The sequence below is a fragment of the Odontomachus brunneus genome, unplaced genomic scaffold (assembly GCF_010583005.1).
Source record: "Odontomachus brunneus isolate Ranch 3 - 2012 unplaced genomic scaffold, Obru_v1 Obru_scaffold_011, whole genome shotgun sequence".
Classification (NCBI taxonomy): Eukaryota; Metazoa; Arthropoda; class Insecta; order Hymenoptera; family Formicidae; genus Odontomachus; species Odontomachus brunneus.
In genome coordinates, this window is record NW_022639461.1 from 3139173 (window position 1) to 3153922 (window position 14750).

Here is a 14750-nt window from a genome sequence, read left to right on the forward strand (position 1 = left end):
CTCGAGACAGTTGACTGTTTCCTAGCGACGGTGGACATCGAATGGCAGCGAGAGACGAGCTATACGCTGCTCGAGTCGTTATTCTGCCTCTGGCTGCCACCCGATGCTAGGAAACATTTGACAAGCTCGAGACATATCTGCTCGGACTGTCTACAAAGCTCGCCCTATCACATTGCGCGCGTCGATTGAACCATTTTCTTCCGTTAACATCTCGAAAATTTACGTGATAGTTTACGAAATCGTAATGACTTCTCCATTCAGTTTCTACATGTACACGACCGGTCAGATAGTTAAATCCAGACAACCTGTATAGTTGCCATTATCATGTCTTTTATTCTCTGAGTATAGAGTTTGACTATGAAACTAATTCTCTCGAAGTTTGTTTCGAATCGCACAACTAAGCTCGGGCATTATCGAATAAGTGTCCACCGTCAACAATATTTTACTTCACGAGCGGTGTGTATAACCACAAACTGGCCGATTACAATATAACGACGCGTAATCTTCGTAACGTTAAATTCGCAGTCGCGCAATCTGTTTAATCCTTCGAACCGCGAGCGGGCGGCGCGGTTAAATAGCGACGCCGTTCTTTGGCGAAATAATACATACATGTGTCGTTGATGCATCGTCTGAACGTATGGACGCCGGAATACAAAGGGTGCAACAGAATCAAACCCACAAAGGGAGGCCGCGGTCGCGTCTTTGCGACTCAAAGCGATCTCGCGATACCCGCGGCAGCCGCGTGCGCGTATCGTTCTGGATACGTAGAGACCATTTCGGCGAATTTATATGCTAATTCGCCGTGCTCGTCGAGATTAACTTCCTGTTCCAGTTAGCCGTCGCGAATCCAGCTTGACCGAGCCCATATTCTCGCCAACATACACAACAAAGTCGGCCTGCGTTGCTATGTCGCGGCCGTGCAGCGAGTCCTGCAACGAGTGATGTAAATATCGTTGTACTATTGCACTAGGTACGACACTATGCTCTGTCAATTGGACAAATCCGATTCCAAACGCAAAAACATACCTCGTTGTCTCGCCTGTGTGTTACGTATATTTCTGCTGGGATTTAGTGCGATTTTCACAGCGCGGAATTTCAAGCATCATCATGATTGGAATATCCCGGCCGGCATGCAACGCAGACTTTGACTATTTTTCTGATGTCCTTGCCGTGAAGATATTCAAAAAACCAGTGTGTGAACACGTGTTAGTTCAGATGTTACGCAGACTAGGACATCCAGAAAAGATATGACTGCAACCCAAAAGATCGACAATATAAATAAAGAAAATTTCGAAAAAATAACGAGTAAGCCAGTTAGGTTCACAGCCCTATTCCACGACTCAAATGTATACTTCGTATTTATTTACTTAGTTATATTTATATTAATGTTCTTATAAATCTTATAAATCTGGATTCTTCTACACTAAGAGGAAAAATATCTAAAAATTAGTAAATATTTATTTGAAAATGCTTTCTTCTCTAATAGCATATATATTTAAATCTACACCCTTTTATTTAAATAGATTAAATAATTGCTTTCATAAAAAAACTAAGGTTTTAAGGAAATATATATTTTCTTATTTGTGAAAAACATTTTATAAGTACAAATAAATATACTATTAATACCTACCAAATAAATATTTACTATGTTTTAGATATTCTTTTTCTGAATGTAATTAAACAGAATAAACAATTACATTCGTAGAAAGTTACAGTTTTAAGAAGATGCATATTTTCTTATTTGAGAAATATTTTATATTAATGCACGGAGAGAATTTTGTAGTAAAAATTACTGTAGAACTTTTTACTCAAAAAATAGGTCAACATTCTACAGTATTCATTATTCTTTCATTTCATATATGCTACTCACATTTTAGGAAAATATGTTATTAAATGAAGTGAAATATGTTATTAAATGAGTTATTAAACTGCTATGTTTGCAGAATTTATTATATTTCTTAGCAAAGTAGATCTTACTGACAATCTATTTCTGGGCTACTAAAAGCATAGTAATATTGGGAAAAATTTACATGAAAAAAATCTATATTTTTCTCCGTGCATAAGTATGTTATCAGTACTGAATATATTTTTTATTTCTTACATATTGTTTCTCCCACATTGTACAAACTTCACGTACAGCGTTCAACAATGAAAGCGACGATTCTGCTGAAAAACGATGCAACGGCCCGTCTCGTTTATTCCAACGCCTGTAAATTATGACTTACTACAGCCACTCGTTTGGAGACGATTTAATTAATCGATAATTACTCACGCCCATATCTTAACGACACATCTTAACACATATCTTAAAGACGTCTTTGAGACATCGTTGAGACATTTGTGTTATGGGTAATCTCCCAGCGTTATTAATCTCACGACAATAGGTTAACTTAACTACACGGCGTAACGAGAAGCCATAAAAGCAAAATAAAAAAAAATATTGTTACGGCGTGTTTATCTATCAAACGACGCGACGATACTGATAAGAGATTTACGTGCCGAACACTTTACGAGCATGCGACCGTTCGCACAGCATAAAAAAAAGACATATAATCCAAAGTGTTGACGTAAATAAAAGAAGATTGTATTCTAACCTTTTGTTTCTTTCTTAGTCTCATGAGTATCTCTATCCGAGTTATAACCGCTTTGCATATATTGCTTTACGCTCACCGCCCAGGCTGCAACAATTAAGCAATACTTATCAAATTTCTGACGTTATTTCGGCCATGAAATATACTTTGACTTTCTTTAGAACGTAACATATCTTATTATTGCTTGCGCCATTTTGTCGGGAGCTCTTGAAACAGCGTTGCAAATCATTGCCGAGATTTGTATCCAAGCTGGATTTACGACTTTCGTATTTTCGCAAACGTGTACTTCTTCTTCTTCTTACTATTATTATTATTATTATTTGGACTCAGACTTATCTCTATTGTCCTTTCTTCCAAGGTACCGCGAGGTGCGAATTCCAAAAAAATCAGATCCGAACGTGTTCAAACACGTCTTAACGTAACGGCAGTTAAACCGGAAACGTGCACTTCTGCTGGGTCAATTTGTCGGCTTCAATTCTACTTTACAATTCTCGACGAATACATTTGTTAGTCTCTTCAACATATCTCTGAGATAAACTAACGGCTAATGAAGTACTGCAGTCGCCCTCTATACTTTGCAATAATAACGAACATACTGATTTAACATCCGTCGGTATAGTTAGGTCGGTAACATAGGAAACATTATTTCTGTCACAGTATACTTATTATAAAATGATCGCGCGCTAATAATGAAACATAATAAAACAAAAGCATATTATGGCAACAGCTTCGTCATCATCGTGTGTCAAGGAATAAAACTAATCAATGAGAAATTAACAAGAATGAAACACACGTAACAATGCAAATGTACAAGTTCGTTCTCTCTTTTGATTTCCTATACATCATGTAGGGAAAATACAATTAGCTTGAGATCTACGTATTTATTGGTTAAAAATTCATTCACAATAATCTGAGTCTATTAAAGACATAAGAAATAAGCTGGCACAACAATGCTTTCGGTTTTACTTTTCCACAGTGGAGCGCTCTTTCTATATATCAAATCAGATTTTCATTTATATATCACTATATCAATCTGCAGTACGGAGTCTTTACATCATAATGTAAACACGCGTAACTCGATAAAAAAAAAAGTTACAAAAATATAAGGTTTAATTACGTATAGGGATTTCGGGACAACATCAACGAATTGTCTCCCTTAAAATTTAACACGCTTCCTACTTTCTAATTTCCACATAATAAAATATTCGTTTAATACGAGATAAAAATAAATAATACGTGCTAAAAATAAATTGATATAATGAGCATAATATTATCCTATAAAGAATTATGTATACCATGAGCGAAAGAAACAAAAAAAATAAGAGGAAAAGTAAAAAAGAAAAATATTTGAAGCGTTTAACGCGTGTTATGTAAATGATAAACTACATAACGATTTATGAAGCGTATTTTAGGTCGTTAAAGAAGAAAGAATATACGTCGCTATATAATACAATATTCAATGTGGTATGTTTAGTACAATCAATTCGTATTAATGTACATTTGCTACGTTTATCTTGGTGATTGAATTCTGCACACGAAGACACAACGCACAAGCTGTTCTGTAAATTCTAATAACTTTTAAACTAACTTAACGAAACCATCCTGAGAATGACACTGAAATGTTAAGAATATCATTTTAATACTCGTTATATCCCGTCAATAACCCGAATAAAATCATGCATTCTTCCTAAATTCTTTCAAGCGTTAATACATTTTTCCTTCCTCTCATCAGGAAGTTTCACGATTGTTGAAGAAAGTAGCTCCAAAAATAGCCGCTCGAAACACATAGCTCCTACCATAGAAGTTTTATATAAATATTACCGGGTAACAATAAGCGTTTTATACTAACAATTATCGATAAAATTAACAGCATAGAAATTCCATGGTAAATGTAAACGATATTCAGTATAGTGTGAAAGATCGATCCGATAAAACGCTTGTTGACACGGATTAAGACACTGACTTATAGCGATGAACGATATATTAATCTATAATCACATAGCTTTTGAAGGCAGTACCGACGACTCTCCGCTGTAAAAACCGATCACTTCCTCTACCGTGAGTACGAAAAAGATTGCAAATGTGAGCAGAAACTCTCTGTATGATTATATAACACCGCGATATTAGTTGTTATCGATATGCTCAGGAAGGATCATTCAGCGGTAAGTCAAAGAAAGATTTCTCGCGAAATATCCGATATTAGAAGGATAAATATCGTGTTCTCTTTGGTGCTTATCTCTATTCGCTCGTATCTCATCTTGTCGGCTTTAACAGTTTTACAGAAGAGAATTTCTGTGCCCTCCAAAGCGTAATTATGTCGTATTTCTATATCGAGAAAACGGCTATCGAAACGGTGTCGCTATTATTAAGTAAATCGATAAAATGTATAAACGTTGATGATTCTCAGATGGCTCTATGCCGTGGGTCCAACTCCGTCGTGCGTACTTCCCTAATTGCTTTCTTAAACGCTGAATCTACAAGTGCGTACTCTTGACGGAAAGCGACCTTCTTGTTACATTTATTATTATTATTATTATAATTAATCTATATATGCTATTGGTAGTCTGTCTCTTGCTCGCAAATGTTTTACTTCATTCGCACTTACACACAAATACGAACATTGTCACACTCATGCAAAATATTCTTATACATATGTTACATCCACTGTGCACATTTGCTCTCAGAGGTCTTAGGAATACTTATTCACGAGTAACGCTATATAACTGTAATAATTTAAAGAAATGTATTAAAGATTCGCGGAGCCATAGCAAGAGGTAGGACGACAATTGTGGATCGTACCTTCGATATGAACTAGTGATAATTGAACTAACAATGCACACTGATCACACATGTAATAAATCGTTGTCCGGTTTTTCTGTATATTTTACATGTAAGTAATAATGTTATCGTCTCTCTATATCGACGAGTAGCATAAAATAGGCTAAATAGCATGTTTTGTAATTGCTTCAATAATATATAAAGCTTATTTAAAAGGATAAATGAACAAATTTAACAGACCACTGTTAGATATAGCGCGTATTTGGCTTTTACCAATGGCTACGTCATAATTTCATTATATTTACAAACGCGATAAAAGATTCGAATCGATTTTATTTTTCAACACGAAGTTATATTGCAATTACAAAACATGCTCATTCTAAGGAGAGATATATATATATATTTCTTACAAATTGAAATAATCGATTCAAACGGTAATTTACACTATATACGTTGTATAGTTTAAATTCCATATCGACACACAAATCGTAGTAATTTTCTTTTTTGTTCATACCGCAAGAATCCGATCATATTTCGATAACAATGATAAGTTATCATAAAAATGATTTATTGAAATTACGGAGAATCTAAACCTAAGCAAATCTAGATCTAAATCTCGTAAACTAAAAAATGCTTAAGCGTTGACCAAAAAATGTATTAAGACTACAATAACACTTTTTTTAACATAACCATCTCGATATACTTGACCATATACTTGAAAACTGCATATTATCAAGAAAAGCAAACAATTTTACCCGTTAATTGTAACAAATACCGGTTATAATGATTATTTTACAACTTGGTTTTATGTGTAGATTAACTTCTCTAGACTATCGTGGAAAAGCGTAATAATTATTAATTAATATCGAGTGTACAAAAGCGGATCAATATTATTCTATAAAAAAAAGAACGTCGAAAAATGATCAGTATATGTATATTATTCATTGAAAAAATTTAAAACAAAAATAATAATAAAAATAATAATAATAATAGTTGCTATAATAATTAACAGTTAGCACAGCATGGTCAAGACGCACGAAGAAGGTGATTCTGTATTTGCAATGCATTACCAACAAAACTATCACTACCGTCCGTATTGATATCCTGTCATCTTTTTGTTTTCAACTATGCGCCGCGATTATTAGTAAAACTGCATAACCACTTATTGTACATTCTTTGCGTATGAATTATTATTTTGTTCTCTTTTCATTCTTTTTCTATATAGCTCAGTTCAATTTATTTTAACTGGAATGCATACTGGACAATTCCGATCAAGCTAAATAACAAAAAAAAACTGCCATAATAAGTTCGTTGTCCTTGATTCTCATAAAATAACAAGTGTGGATGGTATCAAACAAACTCTAAATAATATCGATACTATTTGCAGTACATGCGAACGTTTTGAGAATACATGAAAACACAAAAGTATCATAATGCTATCAAAATTTCTCAGAATGTATTGGAAACTCTTATGAATACTTCATACATGACACAGTATCTAATATCTCACAATAGCACTAATTTTAAAAAATTTCATCTTTGTTGAAAAAGAACATATGTATATATGTATATAAATATATAAATATATATATAAATATATATATATAAATATATATATATATTTAAAATATTTGAAGGTACCCATAAAAATTTCAAATTTTTTCCAGAAAACTAATGCAGTGTTTATTATGCGAGGTAATTATGCGGTAATTATGCAACGTAATTATACGCCGTAATATTATACGACGTAATATTATGCGACGACTGCGGAAATTAAATTACATTATGCGACAGTTGGTTTACAAAGTATTCCAAAGAAAATTCAACCGCACTACAGACAGCATCGGTATCACTTACAGTGTGCTAGACATCCATACGCATTCCAGTTAAAATAAAGTACTGACGTATCTAAAATGTCTTCGTATTATAATTATTCAAAATTATTTGAGATGCAGTAATTCTTCCCGCCGCCATATAATACGCCCGTAAAGGATAAGATGAAGGTAAAGAATAAAGGGAGTGGCTAAAGGTCGAACCCCAATACGATATCAGTGATCTGATAAGGGCAATACGACCCGACTAGCTCTATTGTTCTAGTCGAAGGACAGCTCATAATCAGACCAATCGGAATCATCCGAATCAGAGAAAAACGGGATTTCTTCTAAATCAAGGTACATCCAGCGATCGTCTCTTTCTTCGAGAAAATCCCACAAAATTAATTGCTGCAAATTGTATATAATTATTTTCACTTACCACCATACACCACACAAATATACAAATATACATATATTTGTGTACGCCAAAATTTAACATATATTACATGATGAAACTATTCAATTACTTCATTCGAAAAATATGTAGTTTGTTTCTTTGTTTCAAAATTTCATACAAAACACGCATTTGCGTATGTGTGTATATATATATATATATATATATATATATATATATATATATATATATATTTATATACATAAATACTAAATGTAGATGTAATAATGTGTATTATCATATGCATACATATAGAAATGAACAACTTACGTGTAAAAAATCGATATCATAATCGGCATGACGTCTCCGTGGTGGACCAACATCTTTCTTAGTACCATCCGGAAGCGCGTGCAGATAGAAGCACTTATTACCAAATGGACATTTACCACGACCTTTGTTGAAGTACTTGCAATCCTTAGTACTTTAACAAACATTCATGAAAATGAGGGTAACGGAACAGACTTATATTTGCGATGTAAAAACTTATACCTCAAAGCGCCTTTATAATCCTTTATCAACTTTTCCTTCTCTTCCTTCGTGTCCACCCAGTACATGCTGGGACAGACAAAATCTGATGGAACACGACACTCTGGACATGCCCTTATGATCTTATTGTCAAATTGTTTTGCCTGCCGCCATTTCCTGATACAAGTTAAACAAAAGCAATGATTACAATTCGGCAGAATACCGAACCTTTGCTCTCGTGACGACTTCTCCATTATTGTTTCAAAGCATACACCACAAGACTTCTCTTTGCTGCGTTGTATAGCAAAGGATAATTCCATATCTGCTTCGTGCTGTTTCACACATGCCTAAGGAAGTAACAACACATCAAATAGCATTTCTTTTCCTTAAATTTACAAACTATCCCATATCAAACATTCTCTTACTAACTCTCTTACTAAACATATGAAACATTCTCTTACTAATCTATTAGTCACTCATGATAGTGACTAACATTAAATGATAAGCTGACACACACAATATACTCGCACAAACTTTCACTCCACTAATATGTAATGTAACTGAATAAAACCCAATTCCACCAACAACCTTAAACACTGATTAAACCTTATGAGTTTAAGTATTTATCTGAAGGTAACTTAAATTCAGCTCAAGATTTAATCAACAATGACAAAGCTGAGCATAAGTTGACAAAACTTACATTTGTATGCTTCTTCTGTTGTTCTTCATTGTGAGGGTGAAGAGCCGCACAATTACAGAATTCACAAATATCGCCATGTAGATATGTGCAGTTCAATTTTCTGCAGATTCCAGTTGCTTCAGCAAATGGGCACAAAGGTTCTAAAGCAGGACTCGAGGCTTGGCCGGATGGATTAACAGCTTGAGCATATGATGCTGGTTTTGATGTGCTTGTAGATGTTCCCGAAGTAAATACTTCATCTGCAGAAGAAGATGATCCAGCAACAGGAGGCACAACTGTAGGTACAAACTCGGGTGCTTTCACCCATTCTTCAGCAGCACGTTTCTCATTATTCCTATAATGAATCAAATCACACTTCAATGAAATATAGCCATTAAAGATACCAAATTTAAATATATCATCTGTTGTCATTTAGAATATTGCAAACATAACGCTATGAGAGAAAATTAAAACAATACTTATTATAAAAAAATACATATTTGAACTTGTTTTGATTTTAGTTGCTCAATTTTCAGTTTAAATATTATGACAATTAATGATTTAATAAATAAAGATTTAATAATTAGTAGTGGATCACACACACACACACACAGTTCAGTAATAAATAATAAATAAAGTAATATAATAAATTAATAATTGAGGAAATATACATATATATAGTAAACTATATAGGTAATATTAAGTTTTTGTTTAATTATGCAGAGGTTAAAACTGATAAAAATGTTAAATCATGAAATCATGAAAAAGAAGTAATAAATAGAAAAATTCACTCTATCAATTTTATTTTTTAAAGGTACAATTTCTTTTACCTTCACTTCTTAAATATACATTAAAGCAGGATCTACAATAGAAATTGTAGAGTCGTAAGTCGTAGACCTTGCTTAATATAACATAGTTTTAGCCAAAAAAAATTAAGTTTTATATTTGCTGCCAAAGTAATAGATCTAGGATACTGATAGTTGACTGAAGTTTTGGGAAAATATATTTATCTTAATAGTATTAGGTGATAGCTGATCTGAATACCAAAGAAGTTGTTTATTTCATTGAATAAAGTTATTATTAATGATGAAGAAAACATATATTCCATTGGTGGTGAAAGAGTTAAATAAAAGTAAAGAAAGTACAATGAGTGAAAATAAAATGGATCAATAATTATATACGTTATATGTTTGTATATAAGTTATAATTTAGTTATTTTAATGTTTATGGCAATAAATGATTAATATTCAATGTGTAATAGAAAAAGGAAAGAAGCAAGAAGGCAAAGGAATACGTTGAAATAAATAATATACACTTGAACTTACCCCTTTTTCGAAGAGCTCGCAGTGTGTTGGGCCGAGACAGAATTCTCCACTGAATTGCTTTGTTTGGCATTACTATCGGAACCGTTTGCACTATGTCGAAAGTGGCATTGACTCCCAAACCTACATATTCCTTGCTTGAAGAAGCGACATGTGACATTGAAGATTGGTCCGGACGGTGTTGTCTCAGCAGTATTGACATCTGTGTCATCTCTGGTCCCTTGTATATGTCGAAATCGACAGTTGCCGCCTTCGCGACAGACGCCGTTTTTGAAGTATCTGAGACGAAAGTGCGACGGTTATTGCAACGCGACGAGATACAAAATGGGGAATTATTGATGCGCGCACGTGTGTATGTATGTATGTGTGTGTGTGTGTGTGTGTGTGTATGTGTGTGAGACAGAGGACGACTCGAAAACATGGAACTCAAAGTCGTCGACAGTTTCACACTGGCATTGACAATCCCACGCGCGAGTCATCGATAATATTTATATTGTTGTATTCATTTAATTCGCGTCTGAACGGTGAATATCTCCACATACGCGATCGACATTGTTAACCTCTCCTCACGAGAAACGATCGGATCACGACGTCAGGCGGGAATGCCCGGACGAGATTCCCAGTGAGATTCGCAAGGACGCGCGAGCCGTCGTCGGTCCGTTACGTTCCCTTACCGGCAAACAACACTGTTAATCCAACTGTCGGCCATTTTCTTCGTTCTCCTCCTCTGTCCGTAACAATGATCAACGACGCGACGTCCTCGTCCTCGGGAGGAGGGTCGCGCGTGCGTTTGCCGCGATAGTAGAAACAGCGATGTTCAAGAGCGATCTCTCCAGAATCACGGACAAATGCGGCACAGTCCGGACACGAACCGGAAAGTGCGGTGCTCCTTCAACAACACCCGCGTACAGAATGACGAGACGAGCGCGACAACGCGCTGTAAACACCTCGCGAGAGACGTGTGTATTGTTGCACGCATGAACGCGCGCACTCGTTCTTTCGACTCGCCTCTCTGCACACCTCTCGTTCTGCTTACAACGCGCGTATAATCTTGGCTCAATCACTTCCTCGCACTGCAACGTAACGTCACGTACCGCCACCCAGTGCCGTGGCTTAACTGTCCATGTGTTGTCCGACACTATACTGCTGCTTCTACTACTACTACTACTACTACCTCTTCTTTTATCCTTCCTCCTCTTCGTTCCCCCTTCTTCCTTATATCAGAATCGCACGTGTTGTCCTTGTCACCTCCCCTTGTTGTGTGTCACCTTGTTGTGTTTACTTCTATCGCATGTGTCTATCGCTTTTCATGTTTATTTCTTAAATCCGTTCAAGTCAACGAACGTTTTTGGCTATCAGCTTTTCGGTGACGATTGCCATGTAATACCCGTTTACTACCAGCGAAAACAGCGATGTACACAATTCGGAATATTTTTTTTCTTATTTCGATATTCGTTAATTATACGACGCCGTGTTCGAAGCCGAGTGCGAAGCAAATCGTCCAGTTGGCTTCTATTGTCGTGACAGATGCTAGACTACGTTGGACTGCTGTATCACTTTGTTATTATTCCAAAAGAATCTTCTCAAGTTCACGGAGCAGATTAGTCACGAATTTTCGCTGTGATCACGCTGTAACGTCAAAAAGTGATATGATGACATTGTCTTCGAACGGGATGAGCCTCGAATACCTCTTTAGAGTGAAACGTCGACCATCTTCATCACGAAGCAAATTGCCAGTACAAAATACACAACTGCTCAAACATGCGGTCATTGAACTCGTCCGCCGTCCTTTCCTTGCCTTCTTCTCGACGCGCTTACACTCCACAAGCAAATATCGAGATTGGGCGAACCCGTAATGTCGCGGACACATTCGTCACGGCCCTGAAATCGCGAATGTTTGTAAATACTAGGGATTATTGTGAGATATCGCAAAATTCGTATAAACGCCTCTGAACGCTCGTCCAAGGGTGCGTTCGAAAACGTCACCCGGTGCAACCACTGCATTGGAGTAAAAGAGATACTAGAGTAAGATAAAGAGAGAGGGAGAGCACCCAGATGATGTTTCCGAACGCATCTCAATAGCGACGTCGACCGCTATTCAACGATAACCACATTTATTACGCTCACTCGTTTGAATTGTGCACTTTCTTCCGCTTATTTCGCTGATTGTTGTCTCGTGAACAAGAATTAGAATTAATATAATTTCGAGAGGTTCGGCTTTTGACGTTACAGCGAGCGAGGAAGAAATAACGCCGATGTCGTGTGTCATTTATTTGCGAATGATCGGTTACGTTCAGTGGAAAAGAGCTTTGCATTTTGCTGCCAACAGCTTTTTAAGTCGTTCTACATTAGTTGCAAACCGATCGCAAATAGATGCAATTCTTATTGCGACAGCCAATCAGAAGCATCAATGGTGCTATTGACACTTCTGATTGGCTGTCGCAACAAAAGTTGCTTTCGACTTACAACTAATGTAGAACGACTTTTTCTGTTAAACGTAGCCATTATTTCGATCATTTGCGTTAAAAACCAGAATTTGACAAATTTAAAGATATATTCAAAGATTATATTATATATAAGAAATTCGTGATATATATCACGATCAATCACGACTCGATTTTGTTTATGGTTATAGATACGGATATGTTACGGACCATTGGAGCCGCATCTTAAGACCAATGACGTATATACATAGGCCGGTATTCATAGTCCAATCTTATATTTAAGATCATCTTAAGTACTGTCTTAAGATGTCATGAACCAATCACAGAGCCGTATTGCATCTTAAGACATTACTTAAGACGGTCTTGAAATAAGATTCGACTATGAATACCGCCTATAGACTTGGGCTGCATTCCGTTATTTACTGCAAGTACTATCAACAGCGTTCCTAAATAGGTTACAGTGCACTGCAAAAGCACTTCGACGAGTTTGTGATGTCTGAATTTTGATGTCACTTCCTGCTGCGACTATTGCAGCTAGAGGTAAAGCAGTGGCAATAAGAAAGTGCGTTCCCATTTGTCACTTTGCAGCACCTCGACAGTGCTCGAAGTTAAAACGGAACGCTACTAGTAGTATACTTTCATGACGTCATAGCGTCAGTACTCGCAGTAAATAAAGGAACGCATCCGAAGCATTCCTATACTTCTGCTGTAGCAGCGAATGAAGCCGGAAGTTGGCAGTTTAAACCAAAGTGAGAAAGTTGATTTGCCCCTAGTGCTTTCTCATTCTATCGTATAGAAAGAAAATGGCCGCTGTCAAGCTGTCAAGTGTATTATATATAATTTATAATAAAATAATTTATAATTAAATTAATTATATATAATTTAGTGCAGAATTAAAAGAATAAAACCATATATTTACTTATCTCGATATAAAATTGATATTTATAATATTTTATGCTGTGTATAAATAATCATAGCAATTGCTTTTATCCTGTTCTCATTCCACTGTAAAATGAAAAAGGTTAAGTTGCTATGATGGGATACAGTTCTTGGATAAGGTTTAGTGTTGTAAATAGTTCCATTTAATGCTGTAAGTGCTTCAGAGCGACGAATGGATCAATCACATTGCTTTATTTAAAGTATTTGCAGTGTTAAACGGATCTTCCTTCTTGATAGTCAATAAGAAAGAGTGAGAAAACACTAGAGGCAAATCAACTCTGTTTTAAACTGCCAACTCCCGGCTTCACTTTGCGGACAGAATGCTTTGGATGTGTTCCTTTATTTACTGCGAGTACTGACGCTATGATGTCATGAAAGTATACTGCTAGTAGCGTTCCATTTTAACTTCGAGCATTGTCGAGGTGCTGCAAGGTGACAAATGGGAACGCACCACCTAAAGCCCGTATCAGACTACGGATTAAGATTGAGATTGAATTAAAAATTAGCCAATCAGAACAAAATTCACTAAGCTCAAGTTTGGTGAACTTTACTCTGATTGGCCAATTTTCAATTCAATCTCAATCTTAATCCGTAGTCTGATACGGGCTTTACTGCCACTGCTCCCATTTGTTCCCATTTGTCATCTTGCAGCACCTCGACAGTGTTCGAAATTAAAACGGAAAGCTACTAGTAGTATACTTTCATGACGTCCGTACTCACAATAAATAAAGGAATGCACCCTTGGTTTATGTATATATGTCATTGATTCCATATATATAATACTACTATGGGCGCGTTCCGTTACACACTCGCAACGCTCGCGAGCGTCACTCTATCTTTGTTTAACATCTACGAGCAACAAAGATAGAATGACGCTCGCAAGCGTTGCCTGCAATAGAACGCGCCCTATATTGCTAAATGAGAGAGAAGTCCGACTACAATGCGGGAATATATATTTCTCTCTCTTTCTGAGTGTATTATGAACGTTATGTGCATACGTCAGATAGATCGTATCCACCAATGGGAAAATAAAATATACAAAGTTGCATGTAATAGGTTATATATACCATATTGTTGCATGTTAGGTTACTTATACCATATGCTATAAACATAAGCATCCGGAGATACTATTTATGCGAAAAAAGCAGCTACAAATGAAAATATCAGTTTACACAAGTAAGGAAGCAGCTATCCAGTGGTCCGTTCTTTTCAGCTGCACTGCTGAATTGGTGCAATAAGTTAAAGTGAGATAAGTATATGTTTT

The 14750-nt window shown here is 35.9% G+C and overlaps 2 protein-coding genes across 4 annotated transcripts in view; both read right to left on the minus strand.

The window, feature by feature from the left end:
- Positions 1 to 3330, minus strand: part of LOC116840793 (tyrosine-protein phosphatase 99A) — a 432380-nt gene extending 429050 nt beyond the window's left edge. The window contains exons 1-5 of one of the 2 annotated variants that reach the window (XR_004377414.1): positions 2595 to 3330; positions 2273 to 2394; positions 2102 to 2207; positions 1027 to 1251; positions 610 to 929 (exon numbers count right to left, since the gene is read on the minus strand). The gene's annotated coding sequence lies outside the window, so the exon portion shown is untranslated. The remainder of the gene's footprint in view (positions 1 to 609; positions 930 to 1026; positions 1252 to 2101; positions 2208 to 2272; positions 2395 to 2594) is intronic. The other variant, XR_004377413.1, reaches the window with a different exon arrangement.
- Positions 3331 to 3457: 127 nt separating this feature from the next.
- LOC116840795 (probable E3 ubiquitin-protein ligase makorin-1) lies at positions 3458 to 12030 on the minus strand. Of its 2 annotated transcripts, XM_032807995.1 has the most exons (7): positions 11792 to 12030; positions 10778 to 11732; positions 10107 to 10382; positions 8803 to 9136; positions 8127 to 8449; positions 7908 to 8058; positions 3458 to 7591 (listed from the first exon to the last, which is right to left on the minus strand). In XM_032807995.1, the coding sequence occupies exons 2-7, from the start codon at positions 10810 to 10812 to the stop codon at positions 7463 to 7465; spliced, it is 1248 nt and encodes a 415-aa protein (XP_032663886.1). In that variant the 5' UTR covers positions 10813 to 11732; positions 11792 to 12030; the 3' UTR covers positions 3458 to 7462. The 2 variants fall into 2 exon arrangements, with proteins under 2 accessions (XP_032663886.1, XP_032663888.1); XM_032807997.1 differs by lacking the exon at positions 11792 to 12030 and having other exon boundaries at positions 10646 to 10795.
- Between the last annotated feature and the right edge of the window lie 2720 nt (positions 12031 to 14750).

Excerpts from the sequence above, each read along its gene's own strand:
- LOC116840795 (XM_032807995.1), bottom strand. The coding sequence starts at position 10,812 with ATGGCCGACAGTTGGATTAACAGTGTTGTTTGCCG. Across the intron at positions 10,383-10,777 it reads ATTAACAGTGTTGTTTGCCG|ATACTTCAAAAACGGCGTCT; the intron begins GTAAGGGAACGT and ends CTTTCGTCTCAG. Across the intron at positions 8,059-8,126 it reads GATTATAAAGGCGCTTTGAG|TACTAAGGATTGCAAGTACT; the intron begins GTATAAGTTTTT and ends TGTTTGTTAAAG.